This window comes from Pongo pygmaeus, chromosome 7 (genome assembly GCF_028885625.2).
Source record: "Pongo pygmaeus isolate AG05252 chromosome 7, NHGRI_mPonPyg2-v2.0_pri, whole genome shotgun sequence".
NCBI classification, from domain to species: Eukaryota; Metazoa; Chordata; class Mammalia; order Primates; family Hominidae; genus Pongo; species Pongo pygmaeus.
In genome coordinates this window covers 29,267,559-29,282,834 of record NC_072380.2, presented here as the reverse complement: position 1 = coordinate 29,282,834, position 15,276 = coordinate 29,267,559, and the positions used below count along the sequence as shown (strand labels likewise).

At 42.1% G+C, this 15,276-nt stretch overlaps 1 protein-coding gene across 4 annotated transcripts in view; it reads left to right on the top strand.

The window, feature by feature from the left end:
- The window catches only part of KIF13B (kinesin family member 13B), a 200,931-nt gene that overhangs the window by 103,948 nt on the left and 81,707 nt on the right, over window positions 1-15,276 (top strand). For all 4 annotated transcript variants that reach the window (XM_054499490.2, XM_054499489.2, XM_054499488.2 and 1 more), the window contains exons 14-18: window positions 3,068-3,198; window positions 8,549-8,635; window positions 10,180-10,370; window positions 11,347-11,557; window positions 12,410-12,572. In XM_054499490.2, the coding sequence (XP_054355465.2) occupies window positions 3,068-3,198; window positions 8,549-8,635; window positions 10,180-10,370; window positions 11,347-11,557; window positions 12,410-12,572 (783 nt within the window). The remainder of the gene's footprint in view (window positions 1-3,067; window positions 3,199-8,548; window positions 8,636-10,179; window positions 10,371-11,346; window positions 11,558-12,409; window positions 12,573-15,276) is intronic.

Sequence of the window (15,276 nt, the reverse complement as noted above, 5' to 3'; positions counted from 1 at the left end):
AAAAAACTCTGATTCATATCTGCTCCTTGACTAAAAACTTAAACAAAGAAGCTGTTTAAAGATGTTTGGAGAGTCATCAAATGTTTCTGGTCATCTTGTGTGGAGGTGTTTGGGTTCTGTTTCAGGCTGTGTGGCCAGCCCTGTTTGGCCAAGTCTGAGGCAGTGTTGATTTCTTGATTGCCCAAGCTAACCCCACAGCAAGCATATCTTCAAGACAAAGCACATTCAAAAGGATGATCTCAGTCAAAGAACAGTTTTATGGCGGAATTTGGAGGCTGAGCATTTTTTATTACTTTGCCTTCAATTCAAAAGTCAATTCAAAAGTCAATTTAGATGCTGGGCAGATGACTTCACGTCTCTGGATGACTTCAGCCACTCCATGTGTAAGTGAAGGCGTTGGATTAAAACATCTCCAAAGTTCTTTCTAGTTCCAGCTGTATAGTTCTCTTAGTCTTCTAGAATATAGAATATAACAACCCCTTTATTTATCCTGGAATTCTTTATAGTGGCATACTTCAGAATCATTATACCCATCTATCAATAAAGAGACTGAGATGCTATCCCTGCTTAACTTTATCTTATTTTGATTACCTGGGCACACAAAGGGAAATGATTGTGCATTTATTTTTATATTTTGTTAATGCCTACATATGCCAGATCTTTGTTAAGTGCTTGGAATACAAGATGGACAATAAACCCACAGTCAGTCAGTGTCATGGAAGGAGTTAAAATAGGGCAGGGTGACAGTGGCTTTTTCCAATTGTGAGCTCAGGAAACACCTCTCTGAGGATGTGACTTTAAAAGCTGAGATAGAAATGATAAGAAATGACCCATGTCAGGATCAGGGGAACAACATTTCAGACAGAGGAAACAGCTAGTAAAAGGCAGTAGGATGGAAATAGGCTCAGTGTGCTCAAAGAACAGATGGGAGGTCGATGTAGCTGGCACATGCTCTGTGAGGGGAAGATGGTGAGCGTGGGGGTCAGAGACAGGCAGGGACAGGTTGTAGAATGCTTTGTAAGCCTGGGTAAGAATTTGGGCTTTATTGGAAGTTCAAAGAGAAGCCACTAGAAGGTGTTATTCTTACTTTTTTTTTTTTTTTTTTTGAGGTAGGGTCTCGTTCTGTCACCCAGGTGAGAGTGCAGTGGTACGATTATGGCTTATTGCAGCCTCAATCTCCTGGGCTCAAGTGATCTTCCTGCCTCATTTTTATATTTATTTATTTATTTATTTTTTGAGACAGAGTCTTGCTCTTTCGCCCAGGCTGGAATGCAGTGGCACGATCTCAGCTCACTGCAACCTCCACCTCCCAGGTTCAAGCCACTCTCCTGCCTCAGCCTCCTGAGTAGCTATGATTACAGGCATGTGCCACCACACCTGGCTAATTTTTTTTGTATTAGTAGAGACGGGGTTTCACCATGTTGGCCAGGCTGGTCTTGAACTCCTGACTTCGAGTGATCCACCCACCCCAGCCTCCCAAAGTGCTGGGATCACAGGTATGAGCCACCACACCTGGCCACAATTTTTTTTTTTTTTTTTTTTTTTTTTTTAGTAGAGACAAGGTCTCACTGTGTTGCCCGGGCTGGTCTTGATCTCCTGGGTTCAAGCGATTCTCCTGCCTTGGCTTCTCAAATTGCTGGGATTACAGGTGTAAGCTACCATGCCCACTCTTAGAAGGTTTTAAATAGGGGATGGTGTGACCAGCTGTTGTGGCAGGAGTGGAACGGAGTGGCATGCAATGGAGACACAGTAGGAAGCTCCTGTATCCACAGGCAAGAGATCCTGGAGGCTGAATCTAGGATATGGTAGTGGAGATGGGGAAAACAAGCTTATTCTTGATAGACCTTGGAGGAAAAATCTGCAAGGTTTTCCCTGATTGACATGGGGTGGGTATGGGCTTGTAAGAGAAAGAAAGAGTACTCAAGAATTGTATCTAAGCTTTTCAGTTGACTGACTGGTGGTGGTAGTGCCATCCATTATTATTGGAGAAAGAAATAGACTTCTGTTGGGTTAGGGGAGATGGGAGCAAGAGTTTAGCTTTGGCCCTTGTTCCCTTTGATGTATCTTCAGACATCCAAGTTGTGTCAAGTAGGCTGAGTAGGCAGAAAATAATAGTGGCTGAGGCTGGGCACAGTGGCTCACATATGTAATCCCAGTACTTCGGGAGGCTGAGGTGGAAGGATTGCTTGAGCTCAGGCGTTTGAGATCAACCTGAGCAACATAGTGAGACCCTGTCTCTACAAAAAATTTAAAAAAATTAGTTGGTCAAGGTGGTGGTGCCTGCCTGTGATCTCAGCTACTCAGAGGCCGAGACAGGAAGATTGCTTGAGCCCAAGAGGGTAAGGTTTAGTGAGCATGGATAGTGTCTCTGCACTCCAGCCTGGGTGACAGAACAAGACCCTGTCTCAAAAAAAATAAATGAATAAAAAATAAGTGACTAAGACTGCAATAGTGGTTGTGGAGGTGGGGAAAAAAATGGAACTAAAGTATGTAGCTCCAGGGTGGGGATAGAGATGTAGTTTATTTGTAGATGGCGTTTAAAGCCATAGGAGTAGATGAGTTAGTTTAGGTCAGGGTCAGCCATCTACTTTTCACAGGCCAAATCTCGCTCCCTTCCTGTTTTTGTTTCAACCATACCTGGCTTCATTTGCTTTTAAAACATCTTTTAGGCCAGGCATGGTGACTCACGCCTGTGAGGCCGAGGCAGGTGGATCACTTGAGGTCAGAAGTTTGAGACCAGCCTGGCCAACATGGTGAAACCCTGTCTGTGCTAAAAATACAAAAAAATGAGCTGGGCATGGTGGTGCATGCCTGTAATCCCAGCTACTCGGGAGGCTGAGGCAGGAGAATCGATTGAACCTGGGAGGCGGAGGTTGCAGTGAGCCAAGATTGCACTGCTGCCCTCCAGCCTGGGGGGATAGAGTGAGACTCTGTCTCAAAAATAAAATAAAAATAAAAAAAATTTTAGCAAAGGTAATAGGACAATATAAGAGGGCTCAGTGTAAACGATTTCAATTGTGTACATGTAAGAATACAGTATTAATCAGTGAATTTGATTTTTTCTTAGGAACATACATTGATAGGGTCAGCAAATTCCCAAGATATCCAACTGTGCGGCATGGGAATTCTTCCTGAACACTGCATTATAGACATCACGTCAGAAGGCCAGGTTATGCTGACTCCTCAGAAGAACACCAGGTAACATACTTGAATTGGTGTTTATATCACAAGAGTTTTTCAGAGGAAGAAAGTACTCTAGTGGCGACAGTGGCCTTTGTTGCTTTTAAGTTGACCACATCAAGTAATCCAGTTGGTTGGGTGGGCCCCTTACATTTAGCTTTAATGCCTCTCACACCCATTCCTTCCTCTCTATACCCACTGCCATGGCCTTACATATTTAGGCCCTCATCAAGTCTTGATCAGAGCCCCTGCCAGCACCATGAGCTGCCTCCTGGTTCACTCGCCACAGCCCTAGAAGGCTTTCCTCTGTTTGTGATAGAAAATCCTTTATAGCCCCCCAGTTTATCTCCTTCTCCTCTGCACCTGCCAGTCCTTTGACCTGCTAACTCCTGTTGGGTCTGCAGGGTTAAGTGCTGCCATGATCTCCTGCGGGGAGGTCCCTGTTTGGTCTGAATGCAGTGCCCTTAGGAGGTATGGGACCATCCCCCTGTTGTGGAAGTGCTTCTTAGTGTCTGCCTGTGGGCTGTGAACCCTTATTACCCCATTAGACCGTGAGCTGCTTGAGGACAAGGGCCTTTCTTTTTTTGATTCTCCATTCCTGGCGCATAATATGAGACTAGTACACAGGAACTTACTACACCATCGAGGAATGAAGGGGCTGCACATTTTATGAATGACACGTTTGTCACTGTTTCCTTCAGCTATAGAGCTGTTATCCACTGTTACGGAGTTGGAAGTATAACAGTCTATAACTGTTACAGACAGTGGTTAACGGAATTATGTTGACCTTTCAAATGCTGATTTGTTTCATTTTATGATGTCAAAAAATCATTAATATCACTGATTTTATCCATAAACTCTTCAAGTATTGAGACACTATCAAGCTGTGGGGAAGGATCAAATGAGAAAACAGGAGCAGAAGCTGGTGTGGCCCTCACAGCTGTGTTGTGCTGTTCTCTAATGAGGCCATAAATAATCACACAGAACCCCAGCCTCAGGCAAGGGTTCTCTAAGACCAGGATACAATAAGACAGAGCAGGCCACGTCGTCATCGTTTCGTTTAAGCACAGACAAAAACATGGTCACCGTGCCACCCAAAGAATACCCTTCTCTGAACCAATGTGAGTGACTCCTACTTCTTCACCAATTACAGCGTTATTCTGTTCTAGCCTGAACCCATGGATACGATTTTGTGAAATACCCATTCATAGGATTACTCCCACTTTCTGACAGTACCCGGCATATGTGGAGCCCCTACGTCGTTAAATTCTCTCTGAAGTCATCCACCCAGAGCCAAAATCTTAGAACAGTTTCTTTCTCACACCGGCTCCCTGCCTCCCCTCCCCTCTTCCCCTCTACCCTCTTCTCTGCCCCACTTCCTCCTCTCCCCTTCCCTTCTCCCGATCCCTTCCCTCCTTTCTTTCCCTCTTCTTGACAGGGCCTTATTCTGTCACCCAGGCTGGAGTGCAGTGATGCAGTCATAGCTCACTGCAGCCTCCAAGTTCTCAGCTCAAATGATCCTCCCACCTCGTCCTCCTGAGTAGCTGGGACTACAGGCGTGTGTCACCACACCCACCTAATCTTTTAAAAACTTAGTTTTGTAGTTACAGGGTCTTGATATGTTGCCCAGATTGGCCTTGAACTTCTGGGCTCAAATGATCCTCCCTCCTTGACCTCACAAATTACTGGATTACAGGCATAAACTACTGTGCCTGGCCAAGATCCAGTTACTCTTAGTGTGTAAAAACCTGCATCATGAATGAAATCTAGATAGGAAATAAAATTTTGCATGTATGCATACACATAAATCACGAATACTGTATCGCCAGGTAAATGCTCCATAGCTTTACAGAGTTTAAAGAAACTAAGATACTCTAGGTTGGGGTGATTGGCATCTCTTACAGAGGAAGTAGAAACCCAGCTGGGCTTGAATGACAAAGTAAGAGTAGGAGGATGAGAGGAATGGGAACCTTTCTCCAGGTTGTAGGACTGATAGGAGCCGGATTTGGAGGAAGAGTTGATCATGTGTAGTGTACAGAAAATAAGCCTTTTCTTTTTTTTTTTTTTTTTTGGCAGGAGTTAAGAGGCCTTCCTTGTGGGAGGAAGAGCCTTTAATGTAAAGTTAAAAAAATTGTACTTGATATCCTGTATCTTAATAAACAAGTCCTTCAGCAGGAGAAGGGCATGACGACACTGGTGTCCCAGGATTATCAGTGTTACCATGCTATGCATACTCTAATTATTTCCCGCCCTTCCAAATTCTTCTCTTAGTGGTATTCTACCCACCACTTCTGTTGAATGCCATCTTCACGATAAGCAGCACAGTGGAACTGGCAAATTTTCCTTATATTGATAGGATGTGATCATTTTCCTTGCTATGGGAAGTTACAGAAGACTTTAATATAGGTCTCATTTCTCATTACTGATATCAGGAGATGTTTCTAGAGTCTGGTTGTTTGGTTATTTTCATTCACGTAGATTGGACATATTTGTTTTTGTTGTATATTGCTACCAGCTTTTCATTATTGGCTGTAATGGTTCCCTGTTTACTCCTTAATATACTATGGAACAAATTTAGAACTTTTAAAAATGGAGGTTATGAATTGATCTCTAATACTTCATACCATAAGCATCTTAAGTAACTGCATAGCACTTGGAACTTTGAAAAATGGGGGATAATAATCTATTATACAGGCATACGTTGGAGACTTTGCAGGTTCAGACTTCCACAATGAAGCAAATATCATAGTAAAGCAAGTCATACAAATTTTTGATTTCCCAGTGCATATATAAGTTAGGTTTATACTATAGTCTACTAATTGTGCAATAGCATTGTATCTTAATATACTTTCCTTAATTTAAAAATACTTTGCGGCTAGGTGCGGTGGCTCACATCTCTAATCCCAGCACTTTGAGAGGCTGAGGTGGGCAGATCACTTGAGGTCAGGAGTTCATGACTAGCCTGGCCAACATGGCAAGACCCTGTCTCTACTAGCCAGTAATCCCAGCTACTCGAGAGGTTGAGGCAGGAGAATCGCCTGAACCTGGGAGGCAGAGGTTTCAGTGAACCGAGATTGCACCACTACACCCCAGCCTGGGCAACAGAGAGTGAGACTGTGTCTCAAAAAAATTTTTTTTAATTAAAAACTTTGTTGCTAAAAAATCACTGCTGGAGCCTTCAGCAGGGGGTAGCCTTTTTGCTGCAGGAAGGTCTTGCCTCCATGTTGGTGGCTGCTCACTGATCAAGGTGGTAGTTTTGCTGAAGGTTGGGATGGCTGTGGCAATTTCTTAAAATACAGCAGTGAAGTTTGCCACATTGATTGACTTTGTCTTTCAAGAGCGATTTCTCTGTAGCATGCGTTGCTGTTTGGTAGCATTTTACCCACGGTAGAACTTCTTTTCAAAATTGGAATCAGTCTTCTTCAACCCTGACATTGCTTTATCAACTAAGTTTCTGGAATATTCTAAACCCTCTGTTGTCATTTCAGCAATGTTCGCAGCATCTTCACCAGGAGTAGATTCCATCTCAAGAAACCACTTTCTTTGCTTATTCATAAGAATCAACTTACCCACTAATGTTTTATCTTGAGGTCACAGCAGTTCAGCCACGTCTTCAGGCTCCACTTCTTATTCTAGCTGTCTTGCTATTTCCACCACACCTGCATTTACTTCCTCCCCTAAAGTCTTGAACCCCCGAAGGCATCCATGAGTGTTGGACTCCTTCCAAATTCCTGTTAATGTTGATATTTTTACTTCCTCCTCTGAATAACAAATGTTCTTAATGGCATCTTAGAATGGCGAATCCTTTCCAGAAGGTTTTTAACTTACTTTGCCAAGATCCATTTGAGGAATCACTGTCTATAGCAGCTATAGCCTTATAAAATGTATTTTTTAAATAATAAGACTTGAAAGTGAAAATTCTTGATCCATGGGCTGCAGAGTGGATGTTGTGTTATCAGGCATGAAAACAACATTCATATCCTTGTACATCTCCATCAGAGCTCTTGGGCGATCAGGTGCATTATCAATGAGCAGTAATATTTTGAAAGGAATCTTCTGAGCATTAGGTCTCAACAGTGGGCTTAAAATATTCAGCAAACTGTGATGTAAACAGACGTACTATCATCCAGGCTTTGTTCCATTTACAGAGCTGATTTAGCATAATTCTTAAGGGCCCTAGGATTTTCAGAATGGTCAATAAGCATTGGCGTCAACTTAAAGTCACCAGCTACATTAGCCCCTAAGAGAATCAGCCTGCCATTGAAGCTTTGAAGGCAGGCATTGACTTCGCTTCTCTAGCTAAGAAAGTTCTAGATGACATCTTCTTCCAATAGAAGTCTGTTTCATCTACATCGAAAATCTCATCAGTGATCTTGCTGCAGCTTCTCCATCAGCACTTGCTGCTGCTTCACCTTGCACTTTTATGTTACAGAGGTGGCTTTCCTTAAACCTCATGAACCGACCTCTGCTAGCTTCCAACTTTTCTTCTGTTGCTTCCTCACTTCTCTCAGTTCATAGAATTAAAGAGAGTTAGGACCTCGCTCTGGATTAGGGTTTGGTTGAGGGAATATTGTGGCTGGGTTGATCTTCTATCCAGACCACTGAACTTTCTCCATATCAGCAGGAAGACTGTTCGGCCTTATCTAAATTCATGTAGTCACTGGAGAAGCACCTTTAATTTCCTTCAAGAGCTTTTCATGTGCACTCACAGCTTGGCCAACTGTTGGTACAGGAGGCCTGGCTTTTCATCCTGTCTTGGTTTTCGATGTGATTCCTCACTGAGCTTAATTATTTCCACCTTTTGAGAGATGTGTGACTCTTTCACTTAAATAGTTAGAGGTTATTGTAGTTATTAATAAGCCTAATGTCAATATGGTTGTGTCTCGGGAAATTAAACAGACCCGAGGAGAGAGAGAGAGTAAAAACCCATACTACATTTATTAAATTTACCATTTTACATGGGTGCAGTTCACGATGTTCCAAAAACAATTAGAGAGGTGAGGTCAAAGGTCCCTGATCACAGACCTCCATGACAGATGTGAAGTGAGCACGGGCTGTTTGGAAAGTATCTCCCGTAGCCTTGCTTAACATAGGATAGCTACAAACCTTCAGTTTGTGAAAAATGTGATATCTGCAAAGCACAATGAAGCAAAGCACAGTAAAATGAGATGTGCCTGTGCTTTGTACCATAAACATTTTAGGTGAATCAGCAAAGGAGTAAATGCAGATATTAAAATTCACCAAGAACAGGTTGTATTTGGGGAAATTATTGTTTTCCCTAGTAACTATATCTCTATGTTATTGGGAAATTAAAGCAGAAGACATGATACTGTACTCATCATTCACGTTTGATCTCTTCTCCTTACAGAACATTTGTAAATGGGTCATCTGTCTCCAGTCCAATACAGCTACACCATGGGGACAGGATATTATGGGGAAACAACCATTTCTTCAGGTATGATGTTGTTCATGTCCCTTAAGGAGATTGTTGAAGATTGTGCTCTGAAATAGAAAATACATATTAAAAAGTAAACCTATCTCTACAACAATTATGTTACTGTGTGTGTGTGTATATATTTGCTGCATGTATATTATGTGTGTGTGTGTGTGTGTGTGTGTGTGTGTTCATTCACTGTGTATGGTCTAAACCCTAGGGACATATAAACAATATACTCTGGAAAAATACTGAGTTTACCTACATAGTTTTTCCCTTTTATTTCCCACTGGAAGATGATTCTTTTGCCATGTGGTGTAAGAATTTATTAATGTTTTTCTGACGTGTTTATCTTTTTATTTTTTTTTTATGGAAACGTAGTCGTGGTTTTAGTTTCCTTATCTATAGAATAAGGTTGGTATTTCTTTTAGGAATTCTTTTCAGCTCTAAGTCATGGCAAATTTTACTGTAATGGGTTAGACAGATCATTTATTTCCCTGACAGAACCAGAAATCTAAAGGAACATGGTTGTTAGTGTTGGCTAAGCCTCTCAAAAAAAGTCATGGCCAAAGTCTGGTCACTGTCTTGGCATCTCTCTATGGCCTGAAGTTGGCCATGCTGCACTGCCGTCAAAGCAGCATTCAGGTACAGGAAGAAAAAGGAGAACCGTAGCTGCGCTAGCCCTGACTGTCCTGTTCATCCATAAAAACAGAAAAGTCTTCCCAGAGTCGCCAGCAATCTTCTCCTTCTGTCTCCTTTGCTAGAATTTGCCTCTTAGCTGCAAAGGGGGCTGAGAAAGAGTGTGTCTCACCTGGGGCTGTACATGAGGTTTCCCAAACAAAATTGATGTTGCGTTGACAAGGCAGGCAGGCTGAATATTGTAAAAAGTTAACATCCTGGTCTCTTGTTATTGTCACTGGTCAGTGTGCTCCAGATGTCATACTGACTTTTCTGTAACTAACAGAGATCCTTTGCCATGGGCCAGTGATATTTTGGTTACTGAGAAAAGGGTAGATGGGCACAAAGAGCATGGAGCATTTTTTCCTTCCTAAATTAAATGACGTGTAAACTGCTTTGCTTTGTGTTCAAAACCCTCATCGTTTGGATTAAGCTGATCTTTCCAGCTTTAGCTCTAGTGTGCTATACAAATTTTGAATATACCGTTGTTTTACTCATTTCTCCAGGGAATATGAACATTTTCATTTTCACATCTTTTCCCACGCTGTTCCCTCTATCCTGCTTTCTCCTTATCCATGAAGACTTAGTTCAAATGATTTCCTCCTGTCGCACCTTCCTTTATCACCTTGCTCTGAAAGCGTCCTCAGCTTTCCTTTAACTCTGAGCTTGTCATAGGCGTGTGGCCTAGTGTCATACTTTCTGTTGTAAGTTTTTGCTGGCACATGAGTGTCTTATTTCTACGACTCGATTATCAACTTCCTGAGTACAGTAATTGCCTTGTACTTACATGGTATCCACTTGGCTTCTAACAGATGCCAGTACTTAATGAATGACATGAATAAGTGCCTATCTTAACTTCAGAAAATAATACTCTTTTTCCCACCAAGACTCAATTTGCCTAAAAAGAAAAAGAAAGCAGAACGAGAGGATGAGGACCAGGATCCCTCCATGAAGAACGAGAACAGTTCTGAGCAGCTGGATGTAGACGGAGACTCCTCCAGCGAGGTGTCCAGTGAAATTAACTTTAATTACGAATACGCACAGATGGAGGTCACCATGAAGGCCCTGGGCAGCAATGGTGAGCAAGTCGGGCGTGCACTTGAGAATCAGTTCCAGTTGGTAGAGACTGAGGTGGGAAGATCGCTTGAGCCCAGGAGTTCCAGGCTGCAGTGAGCTGAGATTGTGCCTGTGAATAACCACCACTCTTAAGCCTGGGCAACATAGCAAGACCTTCTCTCTTTAAAAAAAAAAAAAAAAAAAGATGGTAGAGTTTTAAAAATGTTTATGATTGGGGCCTTTTAAATGTTAACAAAAAGGAAAATCTTTATGTTGCTATTCTCTGTATTTTGTGTCTTTGGCTTTAATTTATATTTATCAAAATGTTCTGCCTCAATATGCAGTCAGATCATTTTGTTCTCATGGATAGAATCTCTCTTGTTTATTTTAATTTTTCAGAGAGAGTCTTGCTCTGTCGCCCAGGCTAGAGTGCAGTGGCACGATCTCGGCTCCCTGCAACCTCTGCCTCCCAGGTTCAAGTGATTCGATTCTCCTGCCTCAGCCTCCTGAGTAGCTGGGATGACAGGCATGCATGCCACCATGCCTGGCTCACTTTTGTATTTTCAATAGAGACAAGGTTTCGCCATGTTGGCCAGGCTGGTCTCAAACTCCTGACCTCAGGTGATCCGCCCGCCTTGGCCTCCCAAAATGCTGGGATTACAGGTGTGAGCCGCTGCGCCCGGTCAAATCTCTCTGCTTTAGAAACTTCCCTGTCATTGGCTTATGATTGTATTTCTGGAGGATTCACCATGTCTTAGGTTATATGTAGAACATATAATAGACCTGCTTTTTCTGCAGGGAAGATGGTTGAGGATATGTCTGAGAATAGATAATAACATGAGTGATTGAAAGTCAGGAAAGCTAAGTTTATGCCAAATTGTCTTTAAGGTATTAGGTGGTATAGTTAAGATGACAGACAACATTACCATATAGAACAACATTTGAAGTTTATTATGTTGTAACTCTCGATCATGTATCTTTTTTAAAAATGTGTTTAGATCCGATGCAGTCCATATTAAACAGCCTAGAACAACAGCATGAAGAAGAAAAACGATCCGCACTGGAGCGCCAGAGGCTTATGTATGAGCACGAATTGGAGCAGCTCCGGAGAAGGCTGTCTCCTGAGAAGCAGAACTGCCGGAGCATGGACAGGTTTTCTTTCCACTCGCCCAGCGCTCAGCAACGCTTAAGACAGTGGGCTGAGGAGAGGTAGGTGGCACAGAGGGGCCTGTTACATGTATAGCTCAGGCTCGCCACCCCTAACGCACCTAGGGAAAGTGTCAAATGGGAACATTGAGATGGTGCTTACAAAAGAATTATGTTCAAAGATAAGTGTTACAGCCAAGAACCACTTTGCATTTTTTTTTTTTAAAGGGGAATTGCCCATTTATATTGCATTATTTAAAACTGTTGATGTTAGGTGCTGCTCCATTTTCAGTTGGTATGGCTTTTATATTTGGATATAGAAGTACACTTGATCATTGTCTTATGCTTTAGGTTCTGAAGCTTGGGTAGATGATTTTTAGAAAAACAGAAAGTTGGTTATCTGGACTGATTAGCTCAGGTAGGTAAAGCATGGTGCTGATGAGGTGCAGATTGCAAATTTGATCTCTGTATGGGCTAATTAGCATTGCATTGAAATGCCTTATCCCATGGTTGCAGACTGTACTTCACTAACTTCATACTATTTAAAGTTTGGTCTGCATGCAGGCAGCTTCCCTTTCACCTGGAGATTGATAGAAATGTAGGATTTCAGGCCTCCACCTCAGACCTGTTGAGACAGAATCTTGAGTTAATGAAGATCCCCTGGTGATCTGCATACACGGGCACTGCCCTTATCTACAGCCGGCTTGCTGTGTGGCTGCGTGCCAGTGCTTATCGTGTAGTTCAGGTTCAAGCGTGTGCATGGGTCAGTGTCAGCAACACAGTCCCTGCGTGCAGACGACCGTGGAAAAGCTCAATTCACACTTTGGCAATGATGTGCTACCACTGTATGATTTTCTGACTAGCTGCTTTGTGTTAATCTCTTCCCTACCTCTACCGCTTCTTTATTTTTTTTAGAGAAGCAACGTTGAATAACAGCCTGATGAGGCTGAGGGAACAAATTGTTAAGGCCAATCTATTGGTGAGAGAAGCTAATTACATTGCTGAGGAGCTGGATAAAAGAACAGAATACAAAGTTACCCTACAGATTCCAGCCTCCAGCCTGGATGCCAACAGGAAGGTGAAGTTGCCATTCCTTGAAAAAAACAAAGATCTCATTGGATAAGATCGCCTGATGTTTCCTGGTGTTATTTAAGCTTCACATCCCTGTCTATGCCTGCCCCAAGTCCAGATCCTTTGTCCTCCTTGCTTTTGGGAAGAATTGACTTCCTTTCCATTCTCTGCCTTTGAGTGTATGTATATTTTATCTGTTAGGGGAATGTATTCTCCATCTCACCTGGCCCTGACATTTCATTTCACTCAACTTTCTTCCTTCAAATCTGTTTAAATTATTTCTTAGAAGTCTTTTCTGATTAATCTTCCCCAAGTGTCTTTTTTTCCTTCCTTATGCTACCACTCTACAACCCCTTCCCCACAAGTTAGATGTTCATTTTGCTTATGTTATTTTCTAGTTGGAATAGCTTGCTCTGTAAAACTGTTCATTAGTTGTGTCATGGTGTCATGTATATATTCAGGATCATACTTTTTTTTGGCATAATAAATTTAATAAAATGTAGGGGGGAAGTCCCATCAGAATCTTCTTTGCCATTCAGTTGTTTTTTTTCCTCCTTCTTTTTTTTTTTTTTTTTTGAGGTTCTTTTCTAGCTCTTGATCACATTCATACATAATTTTTGATGGATTAGGTAGAATTTTCTATTCAGATGAATTTTTTGTGGGTCCATGTGTTCTGTTTATCCTACAGTAGTCAACACAGCAAAGCTTTAATCGATCCATCTTGGATATTCTTCTCTTTTTTTTTTTTTTTTTCTTTGAGAGGGAGTCTTGCTCTGTCAGCCAGGCTGGAATGCAGTGGTGTGATCCTGGGTGACTGCAAGCTCTGCCTCCTGGGGTCAAGTGATTTTCCTGCCTCAGCCTCCTGAGTATCTGGGATTACAGGTGTGTGCCACCATGCGGGACTAATTTTTGTATTTTTAGTAGAGATGGGGTTTTGCTGTGTTGGCCAGGCTGGTCTCAAACCGCTGACCTCAAATGATCCACCTGCCTTGGCCTCCCGAAGTGCTGGGATTACAGGCAGATATTCTAATTTGATAGCAAGGATTACATCTTTCTTTCCCTATGACATCATAGCGTTGAGGTCAGCGTTTTGTACAGGGTTAGATATTTGGCAAATATGATTCTTAGTATTTTGAGAAAGGTATTGTAAATATGATATGATCATTACAGATCATTGTCTTTGTATACTCTGTGTGTATTTTGAAAAATTTTACTTAATTAGAACACTAGTATTTGTAGGGCAAAGTCTGGGTATAGTAGGACTCACCAAAAACCGAAGAGGAAGGCCAGTCACGAGGAGAAAGTTCAGGGCTAGTTTCTTCTTGAAGGCTGAGAAGTACAAGATCCTCTTTGATTTTATAGTGTACGAGTTGAAAAAAGCAGAAACCTCAAAGATTTTTCCCCATTAAGCACGACTGCAGCCCTTTTCTCCGTAACCTCTTTTGGGCGCTTTGTTGAAAGGAGTGGCTCTGCATTCGTGCAGCCATGTCAACACCCAGAAGAACTCATGTCACCTGCACCTGGCATCTCTCCTTAGCTAGGCTGAGTCTGTAGTCTTTCATGCAACAGACTATTTTTTGATATTTGAAAACTTGTTTAATGTCCTGTCCATTCTGTGAACCCTCTTCTCTGGTGAATTTTTTTCTTATTTCCAATTTTGCAAGAGGGCTAAGTTATGGTAGCTGCACCGTATTGCCTGTTGCTATTTAGTCCCAGGTCCAGCATTGTCCCCCAGGAAAGCCACTACCCACACAGGTTACAAATGGGATTTTTGTATTTATTCACTGGCTGGCTGAATATAAGGTAGGAGGGCCTTTAATTTAGACTGTAAGATGGCTGGGTGTGGTGGCTCATGCCTGTAATCCCAGCACTTTGGGAGGACAAGGTGGGTGGATCACCTGAGGTCAGGAGTTCAAGACCAGCCTGGCCAATATGGCGAAACCCCATCTCTACTAAAAATACAAAAATCAGCCAGGCATGGTGGCAGCCGCCTGTAATCCCAGCTGCTTGGGAGGCTGAGGCAGGAGAATCCCTTGAACCCAGGCGGAGGTTGCAGTGAGCCGAGATTGGGCCACTGCACCCCAGCCTGGGTGACAGAAAGAGACTCTGTCTCAATTAAAAAAAAACACACATTTTGACCGTAAGAATTCTCAAATGTTTGTTTTATTATTTAAATTTTTTTTCTTAGAAAATGATTGTAGGCAAGATGTTAATGAAACATGAGTGTATTTCAAAGTTCCCTTCAGTTTTAAGTAGAACATTTGAAAAATTGAGCCAGTAAACCTAAATTGATTAGATAACCAGTAGATATGTCTCCCTCAGGGAAATGTATAGGGGCTTTTTTTTTTTTAAAACTTTGTGGTTTTTAAAAGTTCTAAAATTTTTTTCTACATTAAAAACACATTGCTCAAGTTCTTCTACTGTGAAAAAAATCCACATTGCTCTTATAAGCTGGAAAAATTTCAGAGCATTTTTTTTGGGGGGGTGTGATATTTGCATAACAGAACATTACTATTTTATTTTATTAATATTATTATTTTTGAGATGGAGTCTTGCTTTGTCACCCAGGCTAGAGTGCGATGGCACGATCTTGGCTCACTGCAACCTCCTCCTCTTGGGTTCAAGCGATTCTCCTGCCTCAGCCTCCCGAATAGCTGGGACTACAGGCGCCCACCACCATGCCTGGCTAATTTTTGTATTTTTATGGAGAC